The sequence below is a fragment of the Chrysemys picta genome, chromosome 20 (assembly GCF_011386835.1).
Source record: "Chrysemys picta bellii isolate R12L10 chromosome 20, ASM1138683v2, whole genome shotgun sequence".
Taxonomy (NCBI): domain Eukaryota; kingdom Metazoa; phylum Chordata; order Testudines; family Emydidae; genus Chrysemys; species Chrysemys picta.
This window is the reverse complement of record NC_088810.1, coordinates 16,076,009-16,091,534: the sequence shown is the minus strand read 5'-3', so window position 1 is coordinate 16,091,534 and position 15,526 is coordinate 16,076,009. Positions and strand designations below refer to the sequence as shown.

At 54.9% G+C, this 15,526-nt stretch overlaps 1 protein-coding gene across 3 annotated transcripts; it reads right to left on the bottom strand.

Moving 5' to 3' along the window:
- Window positions 1-6,397: 6,397 nt before the first annotated feature.
- Window positions 6,398-15,026, bottom strand: KLHDC9 (kelch domain containing 9). Of its 3 annotated transcripts, none has more exons than XM_024107042.3 (5): window positions 14,892-15,026; window positions 12,604-13,160; window positions 12,000-12,150; window positions 11,565-11,763; window positions 6,398-6,765 (listed from the first exon to the last, which is right to left on the bottom strand). In XM_024107042.3, exons 2-5 carry the CDS (start codon window positions 13,107-13,109, stop codon window positions 6,602-6,604), a joined length of 1,020 nt encoding a protein of 339 aa, XP_023962810.1. In that variant the 5' UTR covers window positions 13,110-13,160; window positions 14,892-15,026; the 3' UTR covers window positions 6,398-6,601. The 3 variants fall into 3 exon arrangements, with proteins under 3 accessions (XP_023962810.1, XP_023962809.1, XP_005293801.2); XM_024107041.3 differs by having other exon boundaries at window positions 14,753-14,899; XM_005293744.5 differs by lacking the exon at window positions 14,892-15,026 and having other exon boundaries at window positions 12,604-13,408.
- Window positions 15,027-15,526: the final 500 nt, after the last annotated feature.

Below are 15,526 nucleotides of genomic sequence, written 5' to 3'. Positions count from 1 at the left end.
GGTCCCTGCCACCAGCAGGGAAAGTCACCGGGAGCCTTCCCGTTAGGGCTGGTGGAGAATTTTCCATCCACGGTTTTATGGAAAATCAGGGGGTTCGTGAAGAATTGTGTTCGGTCGGGACGCCTGCTCTCTGCAGAACTCGCCTCGGACGCTGCCAGGCAGCTACGCCCTACATCTGCCACGACTTGCTGCCTTCCAGAACTGAGAACAAGCAAGTCCATGCCCAGCTCCCAGCCACCTGCGGGCTCAGGAACCGAACGCACGAAAACCAAACCAAGGATGAGAGCGTTGGCCCTGCCCGCAGCACCCTCCGTGTCCTTAAAACCCCACGAGACCCGATGGTCTTGGCAGCATCTTCCCAAGGTCTGACTCGAGGCCAGGCTCTGGGATCCCTGCTGGATGCATGTGATGCTCATGGATGAAGCTGATTTCCCCAACTGTGGCCATTCTCTCCCAGGCGGCTCATCAGTGGAGGCTGCTCGGTTCTAGCAGAGCTCGGTGTCACGGGGACAGGTCTAGAGGCATCTCGGAGCTCGCTCTGACTGCCCCCACCCTCAGGCCGTCAGCTCTCCTGCCCCGGAGGCCTGGGATTGTCCCACTTTTCGCCTGGGCCCTGGGCTTCAGCACCCTGCTGGGTTTTGTTCTTCCCTTCGGCAGCTGGGCCCAGTGCTGAATACAGCGACCAAGCTGCTGCTTAAAATAAATAAATATATGGAGATATACCTGAGAGGTCATTGAGTCGAGTCCAGCCCCCTGCCTTCACTAGCAGGACCAAGTACTGATTTTGCCCCAGATCCCTAAGTGGCCCCCTCAAGGATTGAACTCACAACCCTGGGTTTAGCAGGCCAGTGCTCAAACCACTGAGCTATCCCTCTCCCCCAGGCTTGTTTATTTTAACAAAGTGTTTGGGGGCAAATGGATTTCAAATCACAGACAGTCTATACCCAGGCCTGTCTTAATAGAATCAGAATATCAGGGTTGGAAGGGACCTCAGGAGGTCATCTAGTCCAACCCTCTGCTCAAAGCAGGATCAATTCCTAACTAAATCATCCCAGCCAGGGCTTTGTCAAGCCTGACCTTAAAAACCTCTAAGGAAGGAGATTCCACCACCTCCCTAGGTGACCCATTCCAGTGCTTCACTACCCTCCTAGTGAAATAGTGTTTCCTAATATCCAACCTAAACCTCCCCGACTGCAACTTGAGACCTTTACTCCTTGTTCTGTCATCTGCCACCACTGAGAACAGTCTAGGTCCATCCTCTTTGGACCCCCCCTTCAGGTAGTTGAAAGCAGCTATCAAATCCCCCCTCATTCTTCTCTTCTGCAGACTAAACCATCCCAGTTCCCTCAGCCTCTCCTCATAAGTCGTGCTCCAGCCCCCTAAGGCCTTGCCCTCCCCAAGCCAGGCCTGACTTCGCACACACCAGTTCCCCCAAAGACCTCCCTGAACAGCTCCCCCACAATGCCCCCGTGCAATGGTCTGATTCTGGGTGTTGGCTTGTTGTGTGGGTGTTGCGTTTAATGGCCTGTGCTAGAGGGGTCTAGCTGATCTGGCCTTGAAGCTGCTACCATCTGGTTCCCAGGCCTCTTCCCAGCCGGACGCTGTCTCTTGACTTCTCACGTGTTTGCTGAGAAATGGCTTAGCTGGAGCTGTTATTCCTTACAGCTGCACCCTCATTAAACGAAACCAATCTAGTCCCCCAGTAACATCGCAATCGCCAGACCAGCATGCAGGGTTTATAACTTAGCCCAGAGCAGCTCCACTTCCATTACCCGGTGAAAGGATATTGCTTTCACAGCTCTGCTGCCCCCGCTGCTGAAGGGAGATCGCAGTTTGGGACATCTCCCAGGTCAGTATAATCCCTGGCCTAATGCAAACCTGTCCAGTTCCCTAAGATGCCACTGGGAAGATCTCCCTAGCCAGAAACTTGAGCATGTTGATCTTTTAAAATGGACAGCCAAAAAGCACAGCGCTAAGCAGGAAAGTTTGCAGCTGCGGCATGGCCCACATCCCGATGATTTAATTGGATGAGCCTAGACTTGGTGGTGCTACGAACTGTCCAAGGAAGGAGATTGAAGGGTTTGAACCCCCAGGATGCATCTAGAAATAGGACACACAGTGGGACAAACAAGTCGACAGCTGGGAACTGTACAGAATTTCAAGCATTCATCACTCAGCTCTTGCTTAATGCAAACTGACTGTATTTGGTGTTCACTCGCTTTTAGACCGGACATAAGAACGGCCAGACTGGGTCAGACCAAGGGTCCATCTAGCCCAGTATCCTGTCTTCCAACAGTGGCCAGTGCCAGGTGCCCCAGAGGGAATGAACAGAGCAGGTGATCATCAAGTGATCCATCCCCTGTTGCTCATTCCCAGCTTCTGGCAAACAAAGGCTAAGACACTATCCCTGCCCATCCTGGCTAATAGCCATTGCTGGACCTATCCTCCGTGAACTTATCTAGTTCTTTTTTGAACCCTGTTATGATCTTGGCCTTCACAACATCCTCTGGCAAGGAGTTCTACAGGTTGACTGTGTGTTGTGTGAAGAAATACTTCCTTTTGTTTGTTTTAAACCCGCTGCCTATTAATTTCATTTGGTGACCCCTAGTTCTTGAGTTATGAGAAGTAGTAAACAACACTTCCTTATCTACTTTCTCTACACCAGTCATGATTTTATAGACCTCAATCATATCTCCCCTTAGCCATCTCTTTTCCAAGCTGAAAAGTCCCAGTCTTATTAATCTCTCCTCATATTGAAGCTGTTCCATACCCCTAATAATTTTTATTGCCCTTTTCTGAACCTTTTCCAATTCCAATATATCTGTTTTGAGATGGGGCGACCACATCTGCACGCAGTATTCAAGGTGTGGGCGTACCATGGATTTATATAGAGGCAACATAATATTTCTGTCCTATTATCTATCCCTTTCTTAATTATTCCCAGCATTCTGTTCGCTTTTTTGACTGCTGCTGCACACTGAGTGGATGTTTTCAGAGAACTATCCACAATGACTCCAAGATCTCTTTCTTGAGAGGTAACACCTAATTTAGACCCCACCATTGTATGTGTATAGTTGGGATTATGTTTTCCAATGTGCATTAATCAACATTAAATTTCATCTGCCATTTTGTTGCACAGTCACCCAGTTTGTGAGATCCTTTTGTAGCTCTTCACAGTCTGCCTGGGTCTTAACTATCTTTAGTAATTTTGTATCTGCAAATTTTGCCACCTCATTATTTACCCCTTTTTCCAGATTATTTATAAATATGTGGAATAGGACTGGTTCCGGTACAGATCCCTGGAGGACACCACTATTTACCTCTCTCCATTCTGAAAACTGATCGTTTATTCCTACCCTTTGTTTCCTATCTTTTAACCAGTTACCAGTCCATGAGCGCACCTTCCCTCTTATCTCTATCTTATCCCTATCCTCCTTATTTGTTTTTCTTTCCCTGTTTGCTGGGATGCCACTAAACCTCCTGTTTTTTAGTCCTGGCCTTACTTTAGAGCCAAAGTCAGTAACCATATGTGGGGTGCTCTGCTTGTGGAACCAATCCCTCTCCTTCGCCACGGATTCCTCGACTGCTTGCAGGGCATCAAACATGCTCGGCCATCGGCTTTGACGGGCTTTTGGAGAGAGGACTTGAATTTCAACAGCTTGGCCTCCAGCGGCAGAGATCCTGCAACTGGCGGCTCCGTTAGTGTTAGCACAAGAACGCGGGAGGCTGGGGTGCATCCTAGGTTGGAGAATTTGCAGCTGGTTTGCTCTAGGCTGAATCACTGCTGCTGCTCTACACCAGTGGTTTGCAAACTGCGGGTTGTGACCCAATACTGGGGTGCAGAATGGAAGGCAGTGGGTTGCAGCAGCTCCGGTCAGCACAGCCCACCAGGCAGTTAAAAGTCCCGTCGGTCCCTACCTGTTCTGACATCGCACTGAGCCCTGGATGCAGCCAGCAGTAGGTCCGGCTCCTAGGCGGGGCGGCCACAGGGTTCCGCATGCTGCCCCCGCCACGAGCACTGATTCTGCACTCCCATTGGCCGGAAGCCAGCCAATGGGAGCTGAGGGGGTGAGGTGGGTGGTGCCCACAGGCGAGATCCACGCGGATCCACTTGCGTGCCTCCGCCTAGGAGCCAGACCTGCTGCTGGCCACTTCTGGGACACAGCGTGATCCGCGGTGCCAGGACAGGCAGGAAGCCTGCCTTAGCACCCCCGCTGCACCACTGAGGCAAGCCTGTGCCCCAATCCCCTACCCCAGCCCTGAGCCCCCCCACCCCAGTCCCTTCCTGCACCCCAAACCCTTCATCCCTGGCCCCAGCCCTGAGCCTGCACCCTCTGCCCCAGCCCTGAGCCCCCACAAACAGAGCACTCTCCTGCACCCCAAACCCACAGCCCTCACCCCCACACCCCAACCCTCTGCCCCAGCCCTGAGCCCCTCCCACTCCCCAAACCCCTCATCTCCAGCTCCGTTGGGTCACGGGCATCAGCTCGGTGGCCAGAAGACCCCCCCACTGCTCTACAGCCCATCCAGCCCCGCCGCAGAACAAAGTTAGCTGTGGTGCAGTTTTTGGTGAAATAGAACCATGGGTGCTATATATTCTAGTCCACCTCCTGAGCTGACGGCTGCATGGTGCTGCACCCTTTATACCCACAGAGGATCCATCCTTCTGTTCCTACCCTCCCAGCCCACTCAGGTGCTGGCTGTCAGAGGGCTTGGCTTTTCCAGGCCATTGCTTTTCCAGGGCAAAACCCAGTTTGCAATAGCTTGGGCCGGGATAGTTTGAGGTTCACCAGTCCACCCCCTGCTCCCTGCTGCAACTGCAATCCCTGGGCCTGAAATAAAACACTCCTGCACTGCCAGTGGGGAACGGATGACAGGAGCTAAGCCAGGAGTGGGAAACAAACTCTCTGTGACCTGCTGGGTAGACGCAGCCTGGACTCAATCTGCACTAATCCCTCCTGATTCCAGGCCAGGACTTGGGAGCTGTGACCCCAGAGAGTCCAGCCAAGTGACCCCAGTGATTGCTGGGAGATGACTTTGGCAGTTCAGCCCAGTGTTTTGGGGCTTGATTCCAGAACCCTATGGAGGGGGTGGGGCACGCACAGACCACCTTCTCCACAGTCTCAGCAGAAGATATTTTCAAAAACTCAATCTCTAGGTGTTACGAGTGCAAAGAAAACCCACTTCCGCTGCAGAGATGCCCGCCTGAGTTTGCAGAGAGTCTGAAACAGTTAGTGCATGTAGTCCAGTAGTGCTAAGGGGACCCCCAGCTTAGATCGGGGCTCCTGTACTGGATGCTGCACACACAACGCACAATCCTCGCATCAAAGAGCTTACAGCCTAACTAGACAAGCCAGCCCCGGGGCTGGTGGAAAGGGCTGGAACATACAGAGGGTGAGCGCAGCTGGGCGTGGGCATGCACATGTTACAGCAGGAATCCTCTTCCCCCCGCCCCTCCCCAGCAAGGTTGGTTCTCTTTGCTCCTCTACAGCATCCCGAGGAGGCAACGTCAAGCTGCCCTTCGCGCCCCAACCCCCGTGCCTCAGCTGTGACTTTCTGGGAGGGGCAGAAACGAGACCAGCCTGTCCCTGGCCCTTTACTGAGTGTGCCCCCCATAGGGTGGGGTACATCTGCAGGACCACGTGGCTGGCAGAAGAGTCCGAGAGGCTGTGATGTCCCATCATATCATGCTCTGAATGGGGAAGCAAACACGGGCCCGAGTTATTTTTAGGAGGTGATTAATGCCAAGTCCTTTGGCCAGGGACTTGTCTCAGCACAGGACTCTTTAATTTTACAAGGCGCTCACTTGGCATACGAATGTGGGAAAGTTTCTGGCTGTGGTGCCGTGAGAGCTGTATGGAAGCCAAGGTCCTTTCTCCTGGCATGAGCTGAGGGCCGGGTTGGTCCTACTAAGCGATCCGCCGACAGCGCGGCTTGAAACCTCGGAGAAACCAGTCTGGGTGCTGGAGGGTGCAGCCACCTTCCTGGGGGCTGCTGGTGCAGGCACTCGCCCGTTCGCTCTCCTCATTTCACACACAAACTAGGGGAGCGAGGCTGTCTAGCACCAGGTTGTTTCCCGGCCCTGCCTCAGACAAGGGCCGGGCCGGCCAGTCATTTCCTCTGCTGAATTCTCGAGAGGGTGGAAGGCTTTATTTTAACGGTGATCCGTGGGGGAAGAGAACAGCTCCCTGCCCTTCCCCCGCTCTCGGCAAATCACCAGGACCTGCCCCATTCAGCCATGTTTGGTTTCTTTTCCCCCCGCGACATGTCAGCACCACCACACCTGGCCTCTCCTGGCTGTGCTGGAGGCTGCAGAGAGCCGACTGCGTGTTCCTAGGGACCGGCGGGGGGAGGGGTGTCTGACTCTTTAACAAAGAAACTTTTTCTCCCCAATCTCTTTCTGTGTTTGAGTTAAATCCCTGATGCCAGCGTGCAGCTCCCTGCGGAGAGGAGGGGGAGCTGGGCCAACAAGGGGCACTTTTATTACATATACACAGAGCTGGCTCTCAGGGTTGATTGCAGGAGCGGCAAGATTGCCAGGGAAAAGGTGGGGAGGGCGCCAGCGAGGAGGGGGACGTCCTCATCTCTCTCCTCTTCCTCACTAGGGGATCTCTAAGACACAGATCTCAGGGCAGGGGGTCTTCCCATCTGGGCCAAAGCCCCCCACAAGATAGAGCTTGTCGTTCCAAAGGCATGTGCGGTGCCCGACTCTCTTCTGGCCCCGATCTGAGCAGGGGAAGCGGAACCAGCTCGGTGGCGAGCATCCTGGAAAATACAATAGGAAAGAAGCAGCTTGATGCTCTCAGACGGCCGGGCCAAAGTCAATGCCCAGCTCCCTCCGCCTCTCTTGCTGGGTTAGTTCCCAGGCCGCTCTCCAGGTCACAGCTATTGCACATCGAAGATGACAGCTCATACAAAACAGATATGGTCCTGGGACTCCTCCAGGATTTAAATAAAAAACAGGGGGAGAATGGGATTTAGGGAGGAGTGGGAACCAGGACTCCTGGCTTCTAACCCCAGCCCTGCCCTGGGTGACCTTCTCGTGCCTCAGTTTCTCCATCAGTGAAATGGGGATGATGGCTCTTTTCATAGGAGAGTGGTTACAGTTCAAATGATCAGAGGCACCATGCAGCAGGGACTAGTACCCTGCTTCCTCCAGATGGCTCATCTTGTCTAGTCTCCCATTGTTGACAGCGACCACTGTCAAAACCTACAGAGGCAGATATTAATGACCAGGACCCTCCCCTTGCCAAACATACCACACCTGTGCCATGCAATACATTCCTTCCTGACCGCCAATCAGCTCATACCCTGAAGCATGAGGACTGAAAACCCTTAGAAGTTTCTCCTGGCTACTGTGACTGCAGGGGCTGTCTTCAGCTGTATCAATGTTACAATCCCTTCTTTGTAATCCTCACTAATCAATTTGCCTCCACTGTATCCTGCAGCAGTGAGTTCCACAGGGGAATGATAACATTGCATGGAAAGTATTTTCTTTTTTAAAGATGCTGCCTTATGAAAATGACCAGCAGCAGCTTCCAGGGAGGGCAAGGGAGACTTTCATTGGTTATTAGCAAGAGAAATTGGCTTTTATTGAAACCCTACACAAAATAAGCCTTTATTGACTGCAGGAGAAATATTAACGTTTTATTTAACTGTGTGTGTTTTGAGGCACGTTTGGCTCTGCTCTAGCTCTCTGAAGCTCTTGTTATCTGGCCCCTGCCGCCATATGTCTGAGCACCCCCCAATGTTTGATGTATTTATCCTCAGAACACCCCCAGGAGGCAGGCAGGGCTGTTACTCCCATTGTACAGGTGAGGAATGGAGGGACTATAGCCTTGAGAGTCACAAAAGTGCCTAAACCCCAGGCTTAGGCACCTAAATCTGTATTTAGGCACCTAAATCCCAGTTTAAGGCTCCACTGCGAATCACCAAATTCCCACTGGCCCCATAGGCGACTATGCTTGGCACCGACATATTTGCAGGCAAAATTTCTCTCGGCGTCTGCATTCCTGCCTCTGGACACAGGCATTGCTGACCCCTGTAGGTGCGCAGACGTCCATCTCCCATCTGAGCCCCGCGGCGATTCATGAACCGGGGAAGACAGACGTCAAGCCGCCTACCTCTCAGGCAGGCTCTGATCCGGCAGGCGTGCTCAGAGGCCGCCTACCAGAGGGGGCCCTGGAGGTGAGTTCACACACAGCAGCTGGGGGAGGGGGGGGGGTTGGAAGAGCAAGACACCCCTTCCCCCCACTTAAAACTCTTAGCCCAGTGGTTAGGATGCTCACCTGGAGCCTGAGTGACCCCTGGCTCAAGTCCCTCCTCCCCCAGTAAAGGAAGGGATTTGAACAGGGATCTGCCACCTCTCAGGCGAGTACCTTAACCACTGGGTTATGGGACAGTCTGAGATGGGGCTCGTCAATCTCTCCTGGTGTGGCTGGTGCACTTCCGATAACTAAAGAGTCAGTGGAGCAGGGGACTGGATCCCCACGTCCTGGGTGAGTGCTCGAACCACCAGGCTACACAGCCATCCTCATGCTTCTACTTTCTCTCTGTGGTCCAACTGTGACGTTATTAACATAACCTATGACCGTATAGATCACTGGTGCAACCACTGTTACATATTTGCAGCAAATATTGTACAAAGGTTGTCATGTAAGGTGTCTATGGAAAGGTTATGATTTGCTAATTATGATTATGCTGTCTGTATGTGTGTATCCTTTTTGTAGTTGAAGTTATGAATATTGGCTATGTACTTGTGTATCAATGTGTTTTGATTCTGAAGTAGCCTTAGTATAAAGCATTCGGTCAGCTTCTTGAGAAAGGAATTTGCAAATTAAGTGCCCAATCAAGAAGCACTTAACGGACAATGACCCTTGGGAGACTCCAATCCACATAAGAAGTCTTCCTGGGAACTTTCAAGATAGCATGTAAGCAATGGCTGCCACCTGTAAAGAACTGAGTCATGCATGGACATGTGACTTGCCCATGTGACTCCAAACTCCATTTTGCTGTAATTTTCCACAGTAAGATCAAAGAGGTGTCCTTACACCTGGAAGACTGAATCCCCAGCCACGTTCCAGCTTCTCCACGGCTTTCGCCTCTTTCTTTTTCTCTAACTCATCTTGAAGAACAAGTTTGGGGAGAGAATGTGACACTAACCTGTTCTGTAAGTTTGCAACTTACCTTTTTTTGTAACTTTTTTTTTTAATGTATAAAAGGTATGCATCCGAAGAAGTGGGTTGTAGTCCACGAAAGCTTATGCTCTAATAAATTTGTTAGTCTCTAAGGTGCCACAAGTACTCCTGTTCTTTTTGCGGATACAGACTAACACGGCTGCTATTCTGAAAACTATAAAAGACAGCTGCCTTATTTCCATCTGGTCTTCAATCCTGCTTCTGACCTCTGGAGGGACTTTGCTACAAACTGAAGCTCTGAACAAAGGACTGAATGACCATCCAAGCTGTGGCTGTACTCCAGAGACTTGATTTGAACCTGTAGTTTATTCCATCACTGCTACAAGCCTGAACTGAGAACTTTGCCATTACTGTATGGAATTGGTTCTATTTAACCAATTCTAGCTCTCATCTATATCTTTTTCCTTTTATGAATAAACTTTTAGATTCTAAAGGATTCGCAACAGTGTGATTTGTGGGTAAGATCTGATTTGTATATTGACCTGGGGCTTGGTCCTTCGGGATCGGGAGAACCTTTTTTCTTTTACTGGGGTATTGGTTTTCATAACCTTTTGTCCCCATAACGAGTGGCACTGGTGGTGATACTGGGAAACTGGAGTGTCTAAGGGAATTGCTTGTGTGACTTATGGTTAGCCAGTGGGGTAAAACCAAAGTCTTCTCTGGCTGGCTGGTTTGGTTTGCCTTGGGCTGTAACTGCCCTGCTTTGAGCAATTTATCCTGAATTGACACTCTCAGAAGTGTCCCACCAAAACCAGCATCGTTACACCAACTCACAATGAACAGGTCCAACAGGAGAGGTGGAGGGTGCCCCCCATCAGAATAGCTCGTAACCCAACAGTTTGGGATGCAAATCTGAGAGGTGCAAGACTGCTCTTCCAATCCCTTCCCATATCGGGCGGAGGGGGGATGTGAACTGGGGTCTCCCACATTGCTTGACTGCTGGGCTGAGAGGTATAAGGGAGGGGTCTCCCGCATCCCCTTGCCACAAGGAGCTGAAGGTGCTGACTTCCAAAGAAGGTGGCTGTGGATCAAGGTGTGGGGCTTAAGACACACCCCTCTTGTCAGGATCTCCCATTGGCTAGCCTAGGTGCCTAACTCTAGCCGGCTGGCTTTTGCGGATGTCAGTCCAAGATGACTCTCCCCATTGGGCATGTAGGGAGCCTGGGGGCAAGCGGTGGCTTTGGGAATCGCAGCATGTGCCCGTGGGCTTGTCTACGTGCCTAAAAGTACCTTTGTGAATCTAGGCCCCTGTGACTTGCTCAAGGTCCCCCAGGGCAGCTGTGGCAAATGGGGACTGATTCAAGGTTTCCTAGGGCCCCGGCTAGCCCACTAGCCACTGGGCCATCCTTCCTTCCAGGCCATTCTTCCACTCCTGGCTGGGTTTGTGACATTTGAGGTGATGGAGTCAGCTAGCTGCATAACCAGCCTGGAGTTCGTGATTCGCACAGGAAGATCACAATACTCGGGCCCCGGCAGTGCGTGGTGAACAGGGTATTAGCATAAAGGAGAGTCCTAGCATTGCCAGCCCTGACCATTCAAAAATCCCAAGCCAGGCCCCAAAATCAGGACATTCAAAAGAAAACCCTAATACAATTTGGGTTCTTCCTATTCACTGTTAGGCTTCAGGGGTCACACGTTTACACACTTGTCTCTGCAGCTGGGAGGGCTAGAGACTGACTTTTTTACAAGGTCAGAGGTGTGTTTCGCCTCTAATCTCATGATTCCAGGAGCCGGGGCTTTGAGAAAAGCAGCAGATCTTGCAAGACGCGCAATAACATCGTGAGAGGTGGCAACACTGGAACCCAGACCCAAATCAGCGAATGCCAAGCTCTGAAATCCTCCCCTTGTGTCATACCATGGCTGGGAAAGGCTGGCGGAGAACGGAGGCTGCAAACTATGCCCAGCCCAGGTCTGGATCGCCAGCTCGACCGGATTGCAAGATCCGCCCCGAACTGACGGGCGAGGACAGTCTGAGCGGTCAGGTTCATCTTCACTCCCCAGGGGCAGCCTGTGGAAACTACAGCTCCCAAGAGGCAATGTACAATGGCGAGCAGGATGGAGTGATGCATGCTGGGAACTGTAGTTTGTAGAGGCTGCACTTCAGCATCAAGGAGAAAGTGGCTAGAGGGAGGTTAGAGGGGCGGGGAGCTCTGCGGGGACATAAAGGTTGCCCCCATGGGTGTAGTGATGTGACACTAGGATTCCTGTCTCCAGTATGAACACCTGACACCTGAGCTAAAAGAGACTCCCTATTAGCTCTGTGCAGTACGGGGGCTGTGACACACAGACTCAGCAGTTCTGATTCCACCCAGTGGAGGGCAGTAGTACATACACACACACGCGCACGCCCGTGCTCTCCTCTCTTACTTGTGTCGTAGACATAGAGATCATTACAGACGGTGTCTCGCCCCTTCGTTAGGGTCTCCCCACCAAAAGCCACCGCAAAGGGACCCACCACCGTGCAGGATTGGTGCCTCAGGCCTTTCGGAGCCTGCCGTGAGCCATTCTCGGAGCCAACCAGACGGGAGAGCTGCTCTGTCAGCTTAGGGGCATGGATGGACTCTACCTAGGAGGAAGGAAAGGGAAAAAGGAGGGTCAGTTTGTGGATTTGCCTGCTACTGTACTCCAGACCTGGCCTCTTCCACCAGGCGGCCCTGTGGGGAGTGGGACAGGAGCATTGGCTGTGGGGCGAGCTCCCAGCTACTCCAGTCCCGGCATCTCCCACCAGGGGGCTCTGAGGGGAGTGGGGCAGGAGCAAAGGGCTCATTCTGGGGCAGTGACAGTCCAGAGCCAGACACTCACGTGGATTTTCCCCTTGCCCCAGCGCCCGGCCACCTCGCAGTCGGAGGAGTCACGGCCCCCAAACACCACCAGCTGGTAGCCACCTGCGTCACGGAGCAGCATGGCCGAGTGTCCGGCCCGAGAGGCTGTCCGCGATTCTTCCTCCTTGTACCTAGAGCACAGAGAGGCGTTACGGGTGCTTGGCATGGGCCACCCAGCCCACTCACAGTGCCCAGGGGTGAGATGCTAGGGGAGCATCCCAGTACATGGGGCCCTAGGACCTGAGCACCTTAAATTTGGGGGTGTGGAATCCACATGGGCCAAATCCCAACTTTCCTGGGCTTCGGGGAGTTGATAATCCAGATCTCATGCCCAGCGGGTACGGCAATGGCCATTTCTAGGGCACAGTCCTCCCCAGTGTTGGGCACAGACCCGATGGCCCCTTCCCCCATAGCCTGGATCTCAGGGGGACAGCCCAGGGCTCTGGGGTTCCCACAGGTGAATCCCTCTAAGGGGTGCATCCAAATTCAAACCCGCTACCCAGTTTTAATCAGATGCCACCCTGCAGGGTGGTGGTGGTGGGGGGGAGCATCCACAGAGCCCAGTCGGGGAGGAAGGGACCTACCAGTAGGTCTTGGTGGTGGGGTTGACACGCAGGGTGTAGATGCTGGCGAAGCGCCGCTGGGTGCGAAGCCCGCCCTCCCTGCCCACCACCCGCAGCTCATGCTCCGACACCTTGGTACAGGTGTGGCTGCTGAGCCCCACAGGGGGGTCGTTGGAGGGCCCCTCGGCCCAGCGCTCCCACTGTCCCTGCTCGGTGTCCCAGCAGCACACGGCCGAGACCCTGTGGGCGCCGTCCCAGCCCCCCACCACACACAGCCAGCGGTCGGCCAGCACCGCCGTGTCGTGGTGGCTGCGCCGGTACCCGCCGTCGGGGCCCACTATCTCAGCCGTCAGCAGGGTGGGGTCAAAGGCCACCACGTCCCCCAGTGGGGGCTCCTTGGGCTCGCCCGACTTCAGCCCCCCGAAGAGCAGCAGCTTCCCTTGCACCACGTCGCATGAGTGGTAGGCGCGTGCAAGCAGGGCGTCCCATGCGATGGGCTTCCACGCCCAGCTGCTGGCCGTGGCCATCGTGCCGGCTTCCACCCGCAGGGGCAAAGTGCCAGCAGCGAAAGGATTCGCCTGTAAGGGAAGCAATTGGGTTAGTGAGCGGGCCTGGCAGTAGGGACTCCTGGGTCCTGTTCCCAGCTCTGCCCTCGCCTGCTGGGTGATGTCAGACAAGTCACCTCTCATCTCTCTACAGAGGGGCTGTCAGTACTGTACTGTGTCTATTGTACATGTTCAGCATCGCCCTCTGCTGGATGGAATCACAATGGGTCAACTGTGTGTCATAGGCACTACATTGCTAAGAGCTCATGGCGATTCTCTCTCGCCCATCCCTGCAGTATCTCAGATAAAGGCTCCCTCATGTTATAGGAATTTGGAGGCAGGTTTTAAACTCTCCCTCTGGTGTGGATGGGTTTTGCCCTGTGAGTCCCTATGAGACACCTAAAATCGCGCTCGTTGCAATGGGTGCTGCTTGGAAGGCCAATTTTGGAGAACTGTCCTGACCCAGATCGCACCTGCCCCTGCAGTCAGAGCTCCACCCTACCAGACACACTTGTGCATCACCCCATCTTGTGCACTCCTCCCCACCCAACCCCCATGCACCAGCATGCTGCACACCTCCCCCCATGCACCCACCGCACAGCTCCCCTCCCCACCCCCATGCACCCGCACCCCCCACACCCCTTACACTCACATGCACACCTCCCCTTCCCATGCACCCGCACGCACACCTCTCTACCCAACCCCCATGCACCCACACGCATTCCTCCCCACCCAACCTGCATGCACCCCTCCCCACCCCCATGCACCCACATCCCTACACCCAAATGCACACCTCCCCTCCCCGTGCACCCCCACACACTCCTCCCCACCCACATGCACCCCCCACACTCCAATCCCATCCAACCCCCCTACACCCACATGCACCCTCCCCCATGCACCCACCCACACAGCTCCCCACCTCCCTACACCCACATGCACCCTCCCCCATGCACCCACCCACACAGCTCCCCACCTCCCTACACCCGCATGCACCCTCCCCCATGCACCCACCCACACAGCTCCCCACCTCCCTACACCCGCATGCACCCTCCCCCCATGCACCCACCCACACAGCTCCCCACCTCCCTACACCCGCATGCCCCCTTCCCCATGCACCCACCCACACAGCTCCCCACCTCCCTACACCCGCATGCACACCTCCCCCATGCACCCACCCACACAGCTCCCCACCCCCCTACACCCGCATGCCCCCTCCCCCATGCACCCACATGCACCCTCCCCCCATGCACCCACCCACACAGCTCCCCACCCCCCTACACCCGCATGCACCCTCCCCCCATGCACCCACCCACACAGCTCCCCACCTCCCTACACCCGCATGCACCCTCCCCCCATGCACCCACCCACACAGCTCCCCACCCCCCTACACCCGCATGCACCCTCCCCCCATGCACCCACCCACACAGCTCCCCACCCCCCTACACCCGCATGCACCCTCCCCCCATGCACCCACCCACACAGCTCCCCACCCCCCTACACCCGCATGCACCCTCCCCCCATGCACCCACCCACACAGCTCCCCACCCCCCTACACCCGCATGCACCCTCCCCCCGTGCACACCCCACCACATCTCCCCTCCCCAGAACAGACACGCCCCCCGTACGAGCAGTGAAGGTGTCAGCGGCAGCTCGGGCCCGAGCCGCTCTCGCTTTCCCAGGCCGCCGCCGCTGCAGGAGCCCGCGGCCCGGGGCCCGCCCCTAGCAACCCGCCGCGCGGCTTGGCAACGGCCGGGGCCCGGTCACCTGCTGCTGCCCGACGCGCTCTGCGGCTCCGCCCGCCCCGGGGCTGCTGCCGCTGCTGGGGGAGGGGCAGCCGCAGGATTCCCCGCCCGGCACTCGGGGCAGGGGCCCGCCGGGGACAAGCGCCGCTAGAGGCCTTTGAAAATCCCCCTAGTGGCCGAAATCGCTTTAAAAATCCGGCCTGCGGCCACAGCAGGACCTTGCAGGGAATCCTCCTGCGCTGTCACTCCACTCACTGCCCAGACTGGGGGGGGCCCTGACCCAGCTGGGGTGAGCCCCCTGCAGTGGCTGCAAAAATAGGGGTGGGGCAGAGGGGCTTCCGCACCCACTTCCCAGGCTCAGGGCACCCTAGGGTGACCAGACAGCAAGTATGAAAAATCGGGACAGAGTATGGGGGGTAATAGGCACCTATATAAGAAACATCCCCAAATATTGGGACTGTCCCTATAAAATCAGGACATCTGGTCACCCTAGGGCATCCAGACGAGGCCCCTCTTCCCTGGATGATCCCAGGCACTGAGCTGACCCAGACAGCTGGATTCCCTGAAATTATTTCCCCTAATCCCGCCTCCAAACAGTCTAATGGTTCTAAATGCTGGTGTTTGAAAGCATCCCTATGAGTTTATAGGCGGGCAGAA

What these genes read in the sequence shown, in the direction of transcription:
- KLHDC9 (XM_005293744.5), bottom strand. Translation starts at nt 13,271, where the DNA reads ATGAGAGGTGACTTGTCTGACATCACCCAGCAGGCGAGGGCAGAGCTG. An exon ending in CCCACCACCAAGACCTACTG is followed by an intron (nt 12,151 to 12,603) that starts GTAGGTCCCTTC and finishes TCTGTGCTCTAG; the next exon opens with GTACAAGGAGGAAGAATCGC. An exon ending in TCTCTATGTCTACGACACAA is followed by an intron (nt 6,766 to 11,564) that starts GTAAGAGAGGAG and finishes TGTATTTTCCAG; the next exon opens with GATGCTCGCCACCGAGCTGG.